At 41.5% G+C, this 18,117-nt stretch overlaps 1 protein-coding gene across 2 annotated transcripts in view; it reads right to left on the bottom strand.

Moving 5' to 3' along the window:
* Positions 1-7,770: 7,770 nt before the first annotated feature.
* LOC130298413 (tudor domain-containing protein 5-like) overlaps positions 7,771-18,117 on the bottom strand; it is a 62,614-nt gene continuing 52,267 nt past the window's right edge. For both annotated transcript variants that reach the window (XM_056551331.1, XM_056551332.1), the window contains 3 exons: positions 13,062-13,232; positions 12,790-12,967; positions 7,771-9,652 (listed from right to left, as the gene is read on the bottom strand). In XM_056551331.1, the coding sequence (XP_056407306.1) occupies positions 9,432-9,652; positions 12,790-12,967; positions 13,062-13,232 (570 nt within the window). In that variant the 3' untranslated portion in view covers positions 7,771-9,431. The remainder of the gene's footprint in view (positions 9,653-12,789; positions 12,968-13,061; positions 13,233-18,117) is intronic.

Here is an 18,117-nt window from a genome sequence, read left to right as displayed (position 1 = left end):
AGGAGGCATTGGCATCAATCCAAGGGAATACATCCCCCGGGTCTGACGGCATTCCTTTCCAGATATATAGGATATACTCAACTCTGCTACTTCCAAAACTGCTGGGTATCATTAATGAATCCTGGAGGGGGGGGGGGGGAGGGGGTTCTCCCTAAATCTATGTGTGAGGCTAATATTAGACTCATTAGGAAAAAAGATAAGGATCCCTTGGATTTGGGCTCATATCGTCCTATCTCCTTGCTTAATACAGATATAAAGATAATAGCGAAAGCACTGGCAAGGAGATTGGATAAAGTAGTGGAGGTAGTGGTGGGCAATGACCAGGGAGGGTTTAGGTCAGGAAGAACGGTTCATGACAATATTCACCAGGTGTATGAAGCAATCCAGAGTGGATCCCGAGGCCCCCGCTCCATTCTGTCATTGGATGCTACTAAAGCTTTTGACAGGGTGGAGTGGGGATACCTCTGGGAAGTGTTGAAGAGGGTTGGGGTGGGCCCGAGGTTTTTGAGTTATATTCAGCTACTATACACTAACCCCGAGGCGAGTGTAGTGGTGGATGGAACTCCCTCCTACCCATTCAAACTAAGTAGAGGAACAAGGCAGGGCTGCCCCCTCTCACCCTTTTTATTCTTAATTTATATTGAACCCTTAGCGGCTTGGATAAGAGATAATGATGTTCATGAGGGATTTGGAGTAAACGGAGAGAAGAGTAAGATCTTGTTATTTGCAGATGATATCCTCCTTTTTGTAACTAACCCACAAGAAAAAATACATCGTATCATTAAGATGTTCGAGGCATTTGCCCCTCTATCTGGGTTGGAGATAAATTGGAGTAAATCTACTATGCTCCCCCTGGATGAAGATATGGGGGAGACGGTGGGAAGACTATCCGTGCTAAAAAAAAAAAATGAATGTTTCCTTTATCTGGGAGTAAAAATAGCAGCCACGAATGATAGGTTTGTGATTAACAATATACGGCCCCTATTAAATAGTCTAGCGAAGAGAGTAGAAGTATGGATTAAAATGCCCTTCTCTATGTCAGAAAGGATGGCGATAATAAAAATGGTGGTCCTCCCACAGATCCTTTTTTTTCTTGCTGCCTCGCCAGTGTGGATCGGTAAATGCTGGTTCCGGAAGATAGAAGTAATACTGGGTAGATTGTTATGGGGGAAGAAAAAGGGTTCGTCTGAAGTACAGATATTTTATGGCCCCTGGAGATAGGGGGGGATTGGATATGCCCAATTTTTTTGTTTATTACATGGCCGCGCAGTTGGTACGAATCGTGAATTGGAGAAATTTTAGATATCTGGAGAAGACTGTAGTAGATAAGGAGAAAGTGAACATATATGAGGTGTTGGAATTAGATGATTATGAGGAGAGTGGGTCAAACAACACGATGTTATGGTATAAATATAGGAAAGTATGGGAAAGATTAAAGGGAGAATTACATGTAGGAAATAGTTTTGGGTTCCCACCCCTATGGGGTAACAATAAATTTAAAGAATTGGTGAATTGTGAGTCAACTTTTTGGGATAGTAGGGGTTTAAAACGACTGGAACAATTATTTGATAAAGGACAACTCTTTTCATTTGAGCACATAAAAAGGGGGTATGATATTAGTGATAACGATTGGCTGTACTATTGGCAGGTTAGTCATGCAGTCCATAACACGATAGATAAGGAGATATATGTAGCACAGAAACATAATTTCATAGAAGCACTAACTCAAATAGAGCACCTTAAAAAAAAGGAATATCAATTTTGTATAAGAAATTAAATAAGATTATTGGAGTAAGGGGGATCGACAGAATTAAAGACAAATGGTCCGGAATAGTGGGTACTGTGTCTGAGGAAGATTGGGACATTATGGCCCAAAATATAAGCAAGGTTTCTCGGAATATGGAACATAAAATTACACAATTTAAGATATTACACAGGACCCACTATTCCGCGCTTCATTTACATAGGATAGGGGTGAGAATCACTTCACAGTGTGTTAAATGTGGTTTGGAAGAGGCGGATTATTTACATAGCTTCTGGTCGTGTGAGAAGATATCTGTTTTCTGGGAATCTGTAATAAAAGAGGTAGAAAGTAAAATCCCTGTGAAGGTACCTCGTACGATAGAGTTTATACTGCTGGGAGCTATTGGTAAGATGGGCAAATTTGAGTGCCTACTACATCGGATTTTGTTCTTCGCCAGACTGATTATATTAAGGAATTGGATATCCTCTAAAGAACTGCAAATAGAGGAATGGAAGGAAGGTCTGAAAACCATGAAAGATAAGGAGTTTAGATGGATGACGAGTAGGGGTGGGCAAAGAGAATGTAGAAAAATTTGGAATTTATGGTAGATTTAAAAGTTCTTCCTTTTCTTTTTTTTTTTTCTCTACTCTTTGCTCTTCAGAACCCTATTTATAGAACATATACAAAAAAAAAAAAGGAACTCCTTGAAAATAAATTTAACCCCTTAACGACCGAGGGTTTTTCCATTTTCGTTTTTTCCTCCTTGCCTTTACAAAATCATAACTTTCAATTTTGCACCTAAAAATCCATATGATTGCTTATTTTTTGCGCCAACGACTCTACTTTGTAATGACATCAGTCATTTTACCCAAAAATCTATGGTGAAATGGAAAATAAATCATTGTGCGCACAAAATTGAAAAAAAACGTCATTTTGTTACTTTTGGGGCTTCTGTTTCTACGCAGTACATTTTTCGGTACAAATTACACCTTATCTTTATTCTGTAGGTCCATACGATTAAAATGATACTCTACTTATATAGGTTGGATTTTGTCGCACTTATGGAAAAAATCATAACTACATGCAGGAAAATGTATTTGTTTAAAATTGTCATCTTCTGACCCCTATAACTTTTTTATTTTTCTGCGTATGGAGCGGTAAGAGGGCTAATTTTTTGCACTGTGATCTGAAGTTTTTAGCGGTACCAAATATGTATTGATTGGACTTTTTAATCGCTTTTTATTCATTTTTTCATGATATAAAACGTGACCAAAAAACGCTATTTTGGACTTTTGAATTTTTTGGCGTGTACGCCATTGACCGAGCTGTTTAACCCCTTAAGGACCGAGGTAGAAAAGTAAAATCCCTGTGAAGGTACCTCGTATGATAGAGTTTATACTGCTGGGAGCTATTGGTATGATGGGCAAATTTGAGTGCCTACTACATCGGATTTTGTTCTTCGCCAGACTGATTATATTAAGGAATTGGATATCCCCTAAAGAACTGCAAATAGAGGAATGGAAGGAAGGTCTGAAAACCATGAAAAATAAGGAGTTTAGATGGATGACGAGTAGGGGTGGGCAAAGAGAATGTAGAAAAATTTGGAATTTATGGTAGACTTAAAAGTTCTTCCTTTTCTTTTTCTTTTTTTTCTCTACTCTTTGCTCTTCAGAACCCTATTTATAGAACATATACAAAAAAAAAAAAAAAGGAACTCCTTGAAAATAAATTTAACCCCTTAACGACCGAGGGTTTTTCCGTTTTTGCATTTTCGTTTTTTTCCTCCTTGCCTTAAAAAAATCATAACTTTCAATTTTGCACCTAAAAATCCATATGATGGCTTATTTTTTGCGTCACCAATTCTACTTTGTAATGAAGTCAGTCATTTTGCCCAAAAATCTACAGTAAAACGGAAAAAAAAATCATTGTGAGACAAAACGCTGTTTCATAACTTTTGGGGGCTTCCGTTTCTACATAGTACATATTTCGGTAAAAATGACACCTTATCTTTATTCTGTAGGTCCATACGATTAAAATGATCTCCTACTTATATAGGTTTGATTTTGTCGGACTTCTGGAAAAAATCATAACTACATGCAGGAAAATTTATACATTTAAAATTGTCATCTTATTTTTGCGCGTATGGGGCGGTATGAGGGCTCATTTTTTGCGCCGTGATCTGAAGTTTTTAGCGGTACCATTTTTGTATTGATAGGACTTATTGATCGTGATATAAAAAGTGACCAAAAATGCACTATTTTGGACTTTGGAATTTTTTTGCGCGTACGACATTGACCGTGCGGTTTAATTAACGATATATATTTTTATGGTTTGGACATTTACGCACGCGGCGATACCATATATGTTTATTTTTATTTACACTGTGTTTTTTTTTATGGGAAAAGGGGGGTGATTCAAACTTTTAATAGGGGAGGGGTTAAATGATCTTTATTCACTTTTTTTTTGCAGTGTTATAGCTTCCATAGGGACCTATAACACTGCACACACTGATCTCTTATACTGATCATTGTTATCCCAGAGATCTATAACACTGCACACACTGATCTTTTACATTGATCACTGGTTTCTCATAGGAAACCGGTGATCGATGATTCTGCCGCTTGACTGCTCATGCCTGGATCTCAGGCACTGAGCAGTCATTCGGCGATCGGACACCAGGAGGCAGGTGTAGGAGACCCTTCTCGTGTCCTACAGCTGTTCGGGATGCTGCGATTTTGCCGCGGCTATCCCGAACAGCCCACTGAGCTAACCGGCATACTTTCACTTTAGACGCAATGTTCAACTTTGAACACCGCGTCTAAAGGGTTAATATCGCGCGGCACTGCGATCAATGTAGCGTGCTATTAGCCACGGGTCCCAGCCGTTGTTAGAGGCTGGGCCTGACCCGCTATGATGCATTATAGAACAGGAGCGGACTCAGGACGTACAGGTACGCCCTGGGTCCTTAAGTGGTTAATGATAAGGGTGCATGGGATATAAATTCTGTGGTGCTCGGGTGTGATTTGGAGATGGGCATGCTGAAAAAATTTATACCAAAATTGACTATTTTGGCTAAATACCTTATTGCTTGTACATGATTTGCATCGAGAGCACCTAACGTAAGTGAGTGGAAATAGTTAATAAAATAAAAAAAGTTTGAAAAGGTGAGAATCGGAGGATCTAAGAAAAGAAGGAAAGAGTTCGAATCCACTTGGGGATTGTGGTAGGAAGCTGTTGTACATGGTTCTTTCCCTTTTTTTTCTCTCTCTCTCTATTTTTGTCCACGCAGGCATACATGGGTGGGGGTGGGATATTAAGCGGGGATACTTTTGTATGTAAATTATACTGTTAATTAAATTTTTTGTACTTTCATTTTATATAATAATAATAAAAGAAAAGATAAAAAACCTGTTGGTACAGACAGATGGTCACATTTGTAGTCTATCCCCTCTTTCATGGCCAGCACTCTACGTCACCCATTCGGCCCAGGTGTTTTTAAATTAGCAGGAGACTGAATAAGGATTTCCTCCTGGCATTCTCCCAGCTCTCTGGTAGGGAGCACATGGTAGGTGTTCACACTGGTGTGGTTCTCTGTGGCGGCCATTGTTTCTGTGATGCTTTGTCTGTGGGGTGGGGCGGCCCAGAGCCAGGGGCTTGGTCGGGCAGCAGTGGGGCTGTCTGGCCACTGGGTCGTTCCCCCTGTGGGCTTGGTGTCGCAGAGATGGTGGTCACCACCCGGCACTACGCCAGCGTTAGCTTAGGGACCCACTCTGACTAGGTGGCCTTGACGTGGCGAGTGGGCTTGTACTTTTTAATCAAAATGTATAATAACAACCTGTTTGTTTTTGAAATTATGCTGAGAAGCAAGTAGATCAAAATACAAATGGTGGATGTGCGGCTGTGTTTCTGTTTCTCTATTTTTGTTTCACCTTTACACTGTAACCTTATACATCAGCCTGTGTCCAAGTGGCACTTTATCAAAATTCATTTGACAATAAAACAGAACCCGTTATCGATCAGCATCATGCATGACATAATGGGACATGCCAGCTTGTGTCCAAGTGGAGATTTAAAGGGGTACTCCGGTGAAAACCTTTCTTCTTTTAAATCAACTGGTGGCAGAAAGTTAAACATATTTGTAAATGACTTCTATTAAAAAATCTTAATCCTTCCTGTAATTATTAGCTGCTGAATACTACAGAGGAAATTCTTTTCTTTTTGGAATGCTCTCTGATGACATCACGACCACAGTTCTCTCTGCTGACATTATTATAACAATAATAACGCTTTATTTATTGTTGTCCTTAGTGGGATTTGAACCCAAGTCCCCAGCACTGCAAGGCAGCAGTGCTAACCACTGAGCCACCATGCTGCCCTTAGCATACATCTGCTATGCATGGTTGCTAAAATGGACAGAGATGTCAGCAGAGAGCACTGTGCTCGTGATGTCATCAGTGTTCCAAAAAGAAAGGAATTTCCTCTGTAGCATTCAGCAGCTAATAAGTCCTGGAAGGATTAAGATTTTTTTAATAGAAGTAATTTACAAATATGTTTAACTTTCTGCCACCAGTTGATTTAAAAGAAAAAAGGGTTTCACCGGAGTATCCCTTTAATCCCTTGTACATAACACTGTTGATGACATAGCCACAACTACTGCCCCACTTTTTTACTTAACCCAGTAAGCTTAAAAGCAATGCCAAAAACATCCTGCCAATGATAAACTAAGGGCTTATTCACACCACCACTGGGCACGGTCATGTCTGTTCAGCCCCAAAAAAAGAAAACCGAACTGACCCATTCCACAATGGACACCACAATGTCCCACTGGATTCCAATGACTTGAATGGGGTCCATCGAGTGTCCAGTATTTTACAGGAGTTGGGTGTTTTTTTTTCTCCACCATAGCGTTCCCTTCCTGTGGCAGTGTGAACTTAGCCTAAGAATAGCACTAACCTGGTTGAACCGATGCTGTTCACATCGTACACGCGCTGCAAACACAATTCAAAACATATCCATTTTTTTTTTAATCACATCAAGAAAAAAAATAGAAACTTTTCAGACAATCAAACAAAGTTTAATTTCAACATTTTGGCAGGAACGACCCATCGGTGGGGGAGGGATCGTTCTCCTGCCTTGGAAAGAAATTCTAGTAGGACCTAAAGAGGATTTGTCCCGGTATCATAGTAAAGGGGGATGTAGAGTATACAGTATAGCCCAAAAGGCATAACAAAAATATGGGGTCATTGATAGGCGCGATCAGAGAAGATTTATGAGGGGCGAGCAGCCCAGGCACCTGTTACCTGCGATCCCGTCTGCTGTATATCTGCACATATAGCAACCAGGGGCCGGGAACGCTCGTATTATAGGACTTTACTGTTCTCATACTATACATCCCTGGAAAGATCTGCTTTAAAGGGGTTGTGCGCCGCCCTGACTTTCGGAGCTCCGCACGCAGCGTCCGGAAGTTCATTACTCCGAACGCTGTGTGCGGGCTTCCGTGTTCGCGGCCGCCCGGCGGCCGCGAACACGGAAGCCCGCACACAGCGTTCGGAGTAATGAACTTCCGGACGCTGCGCGCGGAGCTCCGAAAGCCAGGGCGGCGCACAACCCCTTTAAAAGGGTACACCACTGAATTATTGTCTCTTTTTGCAGCCTGGGCAGAATGGAGAGACAATAAAAATTCAGTGGATAAAGAAGTAATCCGTTAGAAACATTTTCAAATCAACTGGCTCCAGAAAGCTATACAGATTTGTAAATTACTTCTATATAAAAAATCTTAATCCTTCCAGTACTTATCAGCTGCTGTATGCTCCACAGAAAGTTGTGTGGTTCTTTCCAGTCTGACCACAGCGCTCTCTGCTGACACCTCTGTTTGGAGAGGTTTGTTATGGGGATTTGCTCCTGCTCTGGAAAGTTTCTGACACGGACAGAGGTGTCAGCAGAGAGCACTGTGGTCAGACTGGAAAGAACTACATCACTTCCTGTGGAGCATACAGCCGCTGATAAGTACTGGAAGGATTAAGATTTTTTATATAGAAGTAATTTACTTTCTGGTATCAGTTATTTTGAAAACATTTGTTCTCCACCAGAGAACACCTTTGAGGCACTGACCTATCAATACAACATTGATTTAATTTCTGCAAATATTTATATTTCTCACCAAAACAGTGACACATTCTTTGTAAAATTTCCCAAGAAAAGAAAAAATAATAGTCTCATACAGTAGCTGTGATTTCCCCTCATCCTGGGGTTTAGTAACACGGACGGTATCTACAGAGATCGCTGCACGTGGCCCCTCCATAGAGTCGCCCACAGGAACTTCTTTCCTAATATTCTGCATCGCAAAATAGCACTAAATGTTAGTGCCGTATAAAGTCCTTGGAATCTGGACGTAAACAGCAGAAACAGCTACAGTATAGCAGTATTATCTTTACAAGCTACAATATAGCAGCATTATGTTCTCAAGCTACAATATAGCAGTATTATCTTCCCAAGCTACAAAATATCAGTATTATCTTCCCAAGCTACAATATAGCAGTATTATCTTCACAAGTTACAATATAGCAGTATTATCTTCACAAGCTACAATATAGCAGTATTATCTTCACAAGCTACAATATAGCAGTATTATCTTCACAAGCTACAATATAGCAGTATTATCTTCTCAAGTTACAATATAGCAGTATTATCTTCACAAGCTACAATATAGCAGTATTATCTTCACAAGCTACAATATAGCAGTATTATCTTCACACGCTACAATATAGCAGTATTATCTTCACAAGCTACAATAAACAGTATTATCTTCCCAAGCTACAATATAGCAGTATTATCTTCACAAGCTACAATATAGCAGTATTATCTTCACAAGCTACAATATAGCAGTATTATCTTCACAAGCTACAATATAGCAGTATTATCTTCTCAAGTTACAATATAGCAGTATTATCTTCCCAAGCTACAATATAGCAGTATTATCTTCACAAGCTACAAAATAGCAGTATTATCTTCCCAAGCTACAATATAGCAGTATTATCTTCCTAATCTACTATATAGCAGTATTATCTTCCTAAGCTACAAAATATCAGTATTATCTTCCCAAGCTACAATATAGAAGTATTATCTTCCTAATCTACTATATAACAGTATTATCTTTCTAAGCTACAAAATATCAGTATTATCTTCCCAAGCTACAATATAGAAGTATTATCTTCCTAATCTACTATATAACAGTATTATCTTTCTAAGCTACAAAATATCAGTATTATCTTCCCAAGCTATAGCAGTATTATTTTCCCAAGCTACAATATAGCAGTATTATTTTCCCAAGCTATAGCAGTCTTATTTTCCCAAGCTACTATATAGCAGTATTATCTTCCCAAGCTACAATATAGCAGTATTATGTTCCCAAGCTATAGCAGTATTATCTTCCCAAGCTATTATATAGCAGTATTATCTTCCCAGGAATATGACAACTTGTAGTTGTGCAGAATCTGCTCCATAGCGTTTGAAGACCAACCAACCTCTACTACAGACTTATCACATCTCAGGTCCAATGTCTTCACAGATATACAACCAAACCTCTAACAAAAAAATTATTCAGGAAAAAATTATTAAAAAAAAAAATTCTGGAAACACATTATTACATTCAGACGCATATGTTTCCATTGTGAATTATCTCCTAAGCTCAGTATCCCCAGTGTGAGAGACTTCCAGGCGTGGCAGCTAACCGCGCGGCCGGTCCAAGGGCCACTGTTGCTGATCTCCTTGGGATCTGAAATTTCTGGAATCCTGTTAGCGGGTTACATGCTGCCGCTGTTTGGTTAAGACTCGAGGATTCACAAAACAGAAGATTATCATCCTGCGTTTGCAGATTCTCTTTTTCTGGAATTAAAGGCAGGAAGGGATCTGGGGAAGGAAATAAGAGGGAAAAAGGTCAGAATTAAAATATTCTATCATTTCTACTCGTGTTCTGTTATAAGTACAGTTATGGATTTATTGCAAGGATTTTACCAAAATACCAAAATGTTCGCCCTTTCTATGCAGGAAACCAATCAAATTTCTATATTCTACATAGATATCTAGATGTATTTATTATACATACTCTGAATGATGGCTGCATTAGTAACCCCATCTTAAAGGGGTATTCCAGTAAAAAACATTTTTTTGGTTTCATATCAACTGGCTCCAGAAAGTTTAACAGATTTGTAAATTACTTCTATTAAAAAATCTTAATCCTTCCAGTATTTATCAGCTGATGAAATTGAGTTGTTATCTTCTGTCTGACAACAGTGCTCTCTGCTGACACCTCTGGCTGTATCAGGAACTGTCCAGAGCAGGAGAGGTTTGCTATGGGGATTTGCTCCTACTCTGGACTTTTCCTGAGACAGACAGAGGTGTCAGCAGAGAGCACTGTGCTCAGACAGGAGAGAACAACTAAACAAAACAAATGTGACACAAGCCGTTTCAGGATTGCATCTCTGTTCCAGAATGAAGGAGCATTGTCAGGAGAGGATGTGGTGGACCCCCAGGGTGGGCCTGGGCAGGCTGGAACTCTGGGGGCCTGTATGAATGTGAAGAAGGTGGTAAAGGTATCCGCTGGAAGGGTCTACCTAAGCTAGGATCCCAGGAATATCACAGGGTCATATCCCTCTGCTTTCTCCAGCAAACGATGATCCGGACATTATTCTTTTGTAGACAATTCTAAAAGTCCTCTCCATGGAGGCATTCATTCCACGCTGGAGATCTTGACGTTGTTGTCTACCCTAGTGACCAGCATAGATTGGCCCATGCTGATAGCCGTAAGGATTTCCAAACTTATGGTCGGTATTGACTAATGAGTATTGAGAGGAGAATATTGATGCTGGGGGTAGAAGATTCCTCGAAGAAGGACAGCGATGGGTCTGGAAAAAATGCTGAGAAAAAAGCTCTAGATTCTTGCCTGCATTGGCTTTCACCTGACCCAGAAGTACGTTGGAAGAGAAGGCGGTCACTGTCAAGTTTATCAACCAGACTAAAGAAAAGATCCATAGACTCCACATTTGACTGGGGCGAGATGGAGGTGTAGATGCAGATTTCCCTTTGTCCCAATTCTTGCAGATACCATTAGGTTTAAGGAAAATCATGGGGCCCAGGACCACCAAGGGCACACAGTGTCTCTATATGCCCGTACAGAACTGGCCCAGCGATGCCCAATAGTAGGAGGGGTGTAACAGGCAGAAGCCCTATATTAACTCTGTCTTGGTGCTGCACAACAAGACCCACACATAGCAAAGTCCAGCAACCAATACATAGACGGTAATGGTCTCCAACATAGTCTCTCTCAGGCCACTGCCAACCAAAGACACACAGGCCGCGGTGCAGAGTAGCCAGGGCACAAGCCTTATCCATTGTGTCTCCTTAAAGCGTACCAGTCAGATTCACCGCCCCCCCCAAAAAAAGAAAACAGTTATATGTTGCTCAGTACCACATCCTGACCATGTACTTCTATTATTTACAACCTATATTTCTTACAGAATTACCTTTATTTACTTGCTATCATTGCTCAGTGAGGTTTCTGTCCATGCAAAGGCAGGGGGCGTGTCACTCTCTTCTCCTCACTGTGATGACTCCTCCCTCTCCCTCACTCTGCTCTGACTCACAGAGGGCCCTGCACCTGCCTGCAGCCCTGTCAATCACTCATGGTGTTCATGATGTGTCGATGAGCACTGGACACTGCAGGATTGGTATGTGTCCCAGGAGGCAGGGGGACCCCTAGTGGCCACTTTTTTGACTGGCTTTTTCAGTATGAAATACTGAATTTTTTTTTGATGAAAACTACTGCAAAACACATTGTTTTTGCATGCTTTATAACATTTCAAAAGTTATTGTATCTGACAGCACCCATTTAAGTCCGTAAAAAGATGGCAGCAGGCAGGACTACAAGCACCTGGGAAGATTCAAATGTTTGGAGGGATCAGGAGAGATTATGACCAGCAGATCTAGAAGGTGTCCGGACACCTTAACTCTTATGGCTGTAAATCTGATTCACCGAGATTATACAAGAACTTTCTGCTATCGTTCTCTGGAAAGTAATTCACAGCTCCATTCCGAGGATTCCTGTACTGTATATCCTGATCTGCACTAGTTATAGGATGATCTGCTCTAGTTATAGGATGATCTGCACTAGTTATAGGATGATCTGCTCTAGTTGTAGGATGATCTGCTCTAGTTATAGGATGATCTGCACTAGTTATAGGGTGATCTGCTCTAGTTATAGGATGATCTGCTCTAGTTATAGGATGATCTGCTCTAGTTATAGGGTGATCTTCTCTAGTTATAGGGCGATCTGCTCTAGTTATAGGATGATCTGCTCTAGTTATAGGATGATCTACTGTAGTTACAGGATGATCCACTGTAGTTATAGGATGATCTCCTCTAGTGATAGGATGATCTGCTGTAGTTATAGGATGATCTGCTCTAGTTATAGGGTGATATGCTCTAGTTATAGGGTGATCTGCTCTAGTTATAGGGCGATCTGCTCTAGTTATAGGATGATCTGCTCTAGTTATAGAATGATCTGCTCTAGTTATAGGGTGATCTGCTCTAGTTATAGGGTGATCTGCTCTAGTTATAGGATGATCTGCTGTAGTTATAGGATGATCCGCTCTAGTTATAGGGTGATCTGCTCTAGTTATAGGATGATCTGCTCTAGTTATAGGGTGATCCACTCTAGTTATAGGATGATCTGCTCTCGTTATAGGGTGATCCACTCTAGTTATAGAATGATCTGCTGTAGGTATAGGGTGATCTGCTCTAGTTATAGGATGATCTGCTCTAGTTATAGGATGATCTGCTCTAGTTATAGGATGATCTGCTCTAGTTATAGGGTGATCTGCTGTAGTTATAGGATGATCTGCTCTAGTTATAGGATGATCCGCTCTAGTTATAGGCTGATCTGCTCTAGTTATAGGATGATCTGCTGTAGTTATAGGGTGATCTGCTCTAGTTATAGGGTGATCTGCTCTAGTTATAGGACAGGATAATGCCTTATTTCAAGTTTTTACCCTTAGTATCTGGCGCAGGTTGTACAGTCTTCTCAGACTCCTCACACTTCCTCGGAGGAGACCGTAGAGCCGCAGATTTCTCTGACACGTTTCTCGACTTAATCAGAGAGATGTAGAATTCCTCCAGAGGCTGAGACAGACGTTCTCCATCACTTCTCTTCGGAATGTCATTTATTTTCTGTAAATTAAAAAAAAAAAGTGTAACAGTCATTCAGGGCACAATATAAATCACCCCTGACCCCCCAAAAAAGAGCCCAGGTGTAAATACTCACCCCCGGAACGGTCGTCTCCTCCTGATGTTTAACAAGGTCTTGTGCAGTTGGTTTTAAAGCTTCATCCGGAGTCACCGTACCCCCGGAAAAAGACCACACTTCATCCCATATATCTTCACCAATAGGAAAAGCTTCTAGGTAGGGTAATTCAGGCTCAGGCTCTTTGTTAACCTAAACATATATATAAGGGCAGATCTATAACCATGTTGTCTTACTAAAAGGAGTAATCCTAAGATCACCCAAGGGTAGGTGATGGTGGGATCCTAAATAATGATGTAAATGGGGTCTGAGTGCCCTATCCTTAAGGGGTACTCCACCCCTAGACATCTTATCCCCTATTCAAAGGATAGGGGATAAGATGTCTGATCGCAGGGGTGCCTTCACTCCGTGCCGGATGACTGGCGATACGGGACGGAGGCTCTTGACGGGCTGTCAAGCACCCTCCCATAGACTTGCAATGAGGGGGCGGACATCACATCATGAGGGGGGCACGACCTTGACGTCACGAGCCTCCGGAGCAGCACCCGACACTCTAAATGCCCCTTTAAGGCCTCTAAGCCCTATAAGTCATCTAAGCCCTATAAGTGTCTTGGAGATAAAGGGCACAGAATCTTATTTAAGTTTTTTTTTTTTTTTTTTACCACTTTTTGCTGAATATCTCGTTGGAAAAGATTTTTTTTAAATCAACTGGTGCCAGAAAGTTATAAACAGATTTTTAAATTACTTCTATTTAAAATTCTTAATCCTTCCAGTACTTATCAGCTGCTGTATAATACAAAGGAAGTTAATGTTTTTTTTTTCTGTCTGTCCATGATGCTCTCTGCTGACACCTCTGTCCATGTCAGGAACTGTCCAGAGTAGGAGCAAATCCCCATAGCAAGTTTATCCTGTTCTGGACAGTTCCTGACATCAGCAGCTGATAAATACTGGAAGGATTAAGAATTTTTAAAGTCATTTACAAATCTGTTTAACTTTCTGGCACCAGTTGATTAAAAAAACTAAATGTTTTCCACCGGAGTACCCTTTTAAATAGTTCTTTTGCTGCTAAGCGTGGCATCAGAGGAGACGTACGGGCACATGGTCCGAACATGCCATGCCCTATATGTACAAGGTACCAGGGTGGGATAATAGGGCTTACAAGACCCCACAGGTTCCTTTCAAATGATGGTGCCACCAATCTATTCAAACCCTTTGGGACTGCAGAATATAAGTTAGCGCAGTACGTGGCATCATCCGGCAGTGCATATACTCAACCAATGCTTGGGGACCCCCGCAATCAGCTACTTATCTACACCGGAATTCTACTTTAAGTGTTTCTCACTGCGTTTTGTTGGGTTTATTTTGTTACACTTCAGGGTTCGGGTGCAGCGGTCTGTACGGTGCAATGTTTTTTTACCGTATATACTCCACCTTGTGGTGCTCCGTATTTTTCCTTCTCGCTTTAGGCGGTTGCGATAGAATCTGCACTTTACAGTGGGACGTAGATCGTACGATTTGCTTATATTTGGAGCATGGAAATTCGCACATGCGCCTAAGCGCTTATTTTTGCGACTATTTGCAAAAACCTGCAAGAGACCTTTCAGAAGTCAATTTCAGTTTTCGCTTTTGCAGCGGTAAAGGAGTTACCAAGTGCGAATGTCACACAAAAAGTTGCAAACCTTCTCCAAAACATTGCAAATCTACGCCCAGCCCGGACCCAGCTTACAAAACTGCCTTTAAAGAGCACTTTCAAAAAGTAGCACAATTTTTTTCGGCGCAACCGTGACTCTTTGTGCAAACAGTCGCAGAGAGGAGGAATCATACGAAAAAAAATACACATGAATATATACCGTGTTTCTCCGAAAATAAGACCGGGTCTTATATTAATTTAAGTCACAAAAAACACACTAGGGCTTATTTTCAGGGTAGGGCTTATTTACTTATGTACCGTGAACAACATGGGGGGCTTCCACACTGCTACAGTCCCCCATCCTCCCAAAGCCCCCCCATCCTCCACACTCCTGCAGTCCCCCAGGCTGCAGGAGTGTGGTGGATGGGGGATCCACCACACTCCTGCAGCCCCCCATCCTCCATACTTCTGCAGCCCCCATCCTCCACACCCCTGCAGCCCCCCATCCTCCACACTGCTACAGCCCCCCATCCTCCCCTTCCCCGGTTGTCCTCCACACTCCTACAGTGCCCCCCACCTGGCAGTCTGCCAGCTGATTACCCCTGGCCTAGGTCTTATTTTCGGGGTAGGGCTTATATTGCAGCCCACCCTGATAATCCTGATAGGGCTTACTTTCAGGGTAGGGTTTATTTTCGGGGAAACAGGAAAAAGGTGTCTCACGTAAGCAAAAATAAATGACTTTAAATGGGTACTCTCATAAAAAAGTTTTATTAAATAGATTATGTTAAAAAAAAAGTATCTAATATATTTTATTTTTAAAAAATCATGTTATATGTGTTTTTTTTACGTTTGTAACCCTGGCCACTAGGTGTCACCCTATATGGCTCAGGATTACATTCCCCCCCTGACGTTCAGACCAACGCTGGCCCAGCGTGGCCCAGAATGCACGTTCCCATGAATGAGGAGAGGGAGATGCAGACGGGCGGGTATATTTAAATTTCGCGCGACGCGCAAAATTTAAATATCCCTGCTCGCCTGCGTCTCCCTCTCCTCATCCATTGCAGCGCGCGAGCTCCAGGATATAGAGGAGATGGGCAGAAGCGAGCCCCGTCCAGGCTTCAGATGACGTCGCGCCTGCCGGGGCCGCCCACTTCCTGCCTTCACCAGAGAGCTCAACATAAGGTATTTTAATGGGGATTTGTAGAAATATAAAGACAGGGATAGATGTAGTTAGTGTCAGGGACAGATGGGGAGGGGGAATAGGGAAATTTAATTTACTGATAGCTACTCTTTAAAACTCACTTTCTGAAGACAACAATGATAAATCTCTACCCCCCCCCCCCCCAAAAAAAAATCCCTTCAGAGCACCATTTTGTAGGACTCCTCCTCTCCTCACAGTTGCGTCAAAAATGTGCGACATTTTTGACACTGCTCTCTGAAGAGTTTTGTAAGCCAGGTTCTGGCTGGTGTAGATTTGAGGTGTTTTGGAGAAGTTTTGTGACTTTTTGTGCGACATTCGTACTTGAAAAATCCGTGACCGCTGCGAAGTGAAAACTGAAATTGACTTTTGCAATGTAGTAGTTTTTCACTTGCTTCCAAAAGTCGCAAGGAAAAACTGCTTTAGCGCACGTGCAACATTTCATGCGCCTAATATAAATTAAAAAAAGCTCTAAAGACGAAGATGCATCTCCCCATAGTTTTTGTCCTTTTCTGTTACTACTTGTATTGCGCATACATGTGTGTATATTATCCAGCACCGCCCCGTACCAGTGTTTTTTGGGGGCCATGTCCTCTAATGCTATGTGGATATTTTACAAACAATAATATTGTAAGATTTCCCTTTCTTCAGCATTTAGTGTGCGACTCGATTTTGGTGCTCATTTTTGATACATTTGTAATTTTTTTGTAAAATTTCAAAATTTTCTGGTGTTTATCGAAAGTCCTATAAAGTGGAATGACTGCATCAATTTAGTCATAGAATATGCACACAAAAACACTGGGAAATTAGTGGGTGTTTTTTTTTTTATTGCTCCTCTGGGTGGTGGAATCCAGAATCCTGATCAGACGGCTCTAGGGGATTCTTTATCTCACATGAGGCTACGTTCACATGCCAGGATTTCCACAAAGCATGACTCATTGAGTACAATGGGATTCTGCCACAGAAATGACACTTTGCTAATTTTGCTAAATTCTATTGAAGTCAATGGGGCCTGAATCTTGGCAGAATTCTGTGTTCTGAGAACACAAAAATGTTGCCGCAATTCAGTTCAGCATGCTTTGCTGAACGGAGTTTGTGCAGAATTGTGGAAATTCCACCGTGTGAACATAGCCCTACAAGATATCACTGAGAAGGGTTTAAACACCAGATCCCAGCACAACGAGGACGAGACAAAGTGTTATATAGAGGAGGTCACATGGGGACCGGGGGGGGGGGGGAATGACTTAGTATTATAACTGGGCAATACAAACAATCCAACGGGTTACAGTGAGGCAAAAAAATATTTAGTCAGCCACCAATTGTCAAAGTTCTCCCACTTGAAAAGATGAGAGGCTGTAATTTTCATCATAGGTATTATCAACTATAAAAGACTGAATAAGAAAAAAAAATCCATAAAATCACATGATTTTTAAAGAATTTATTTGCAAATTATGATGGAAAATAAGTAATTGGTCGCCTACAAACAAGTAAGATTTCTGCCTCTCACAGACCTGTAACTTCTTCTTTAAGAGTCTCCTGTGTCCTCCACTCGTTACCTGTATTAATGGCTCCTGTTTGAACTTGTTATCAGTATAGAAGACACCTGTCCACAACCTCAAACAGTCACACTCCAAACTCCATATTGACCAAGACCAAAGAGCTGTCGAAGGACACCAGAAACAAAATTGTAGCCCTGCACCAGGCTGGGAAGACTGAATCTGCAATAGGCAAGGAGCTTGGTGTGAAGAAATCAACTGTGGGAGCAATTATTAGAAAATGGAAGACATTCAAGACCACTGATAATCTCCCTCGATCCTGGGCTCCACGCAAGATCTCACCCCATGGTGTAAAAATTATCACAAGAACGGTGAGCAAAAATCCAAAAAGGGGGGCCTAGTGAATGACCTGCAGAGAGCTGGGACATAAATAACAAAGGCTATTATCAGTAACACACTACACCACCAGGGACTCAAATCATGCAGTACCAGACGTGTCCCCCTGCTTAAGCCAGTACATGTCCGGATCCGTCTGAAGTTTCCTAGAGAGCATTTGGATGATCCAGAAGAGGATTGGGAGAATGTCATATGGTCAGATGAAACCAAAGTAGAACTTTTTGGTAAAAACTCAACTCGTCGTGTTTGCAGGAGAAAGAATGCTGAGTTGCATCCAAAGAACACCATACCTACTGTGAAGCATGGGGGTAGAAACATTATGCTTTGGGGCTGTTTTTCAGCAAAGGGACCATGACG

Source organism: Hyla sarda (genome assembly GCF_029499605.1).
Source record: "Hyla sarda isolate aHylSar1 chromosome 7 unlocalized genomic scaffold, aHylSar1.hap1 SUPER_7_unloc_1, whole genome shotgun sequence".
Taxonomy (NCBI): domain Eukaryota; kingdom Metazoa; phylum Chordata; class Amphibia; order Anura; family Hylidae; genus Hyla; species Hyla sarda.
The sequence above is the reverse complement of the archived record's forward strand: the minus strand, read 5'-3'. Positions and strand labels throughout refer to the sequence as shown.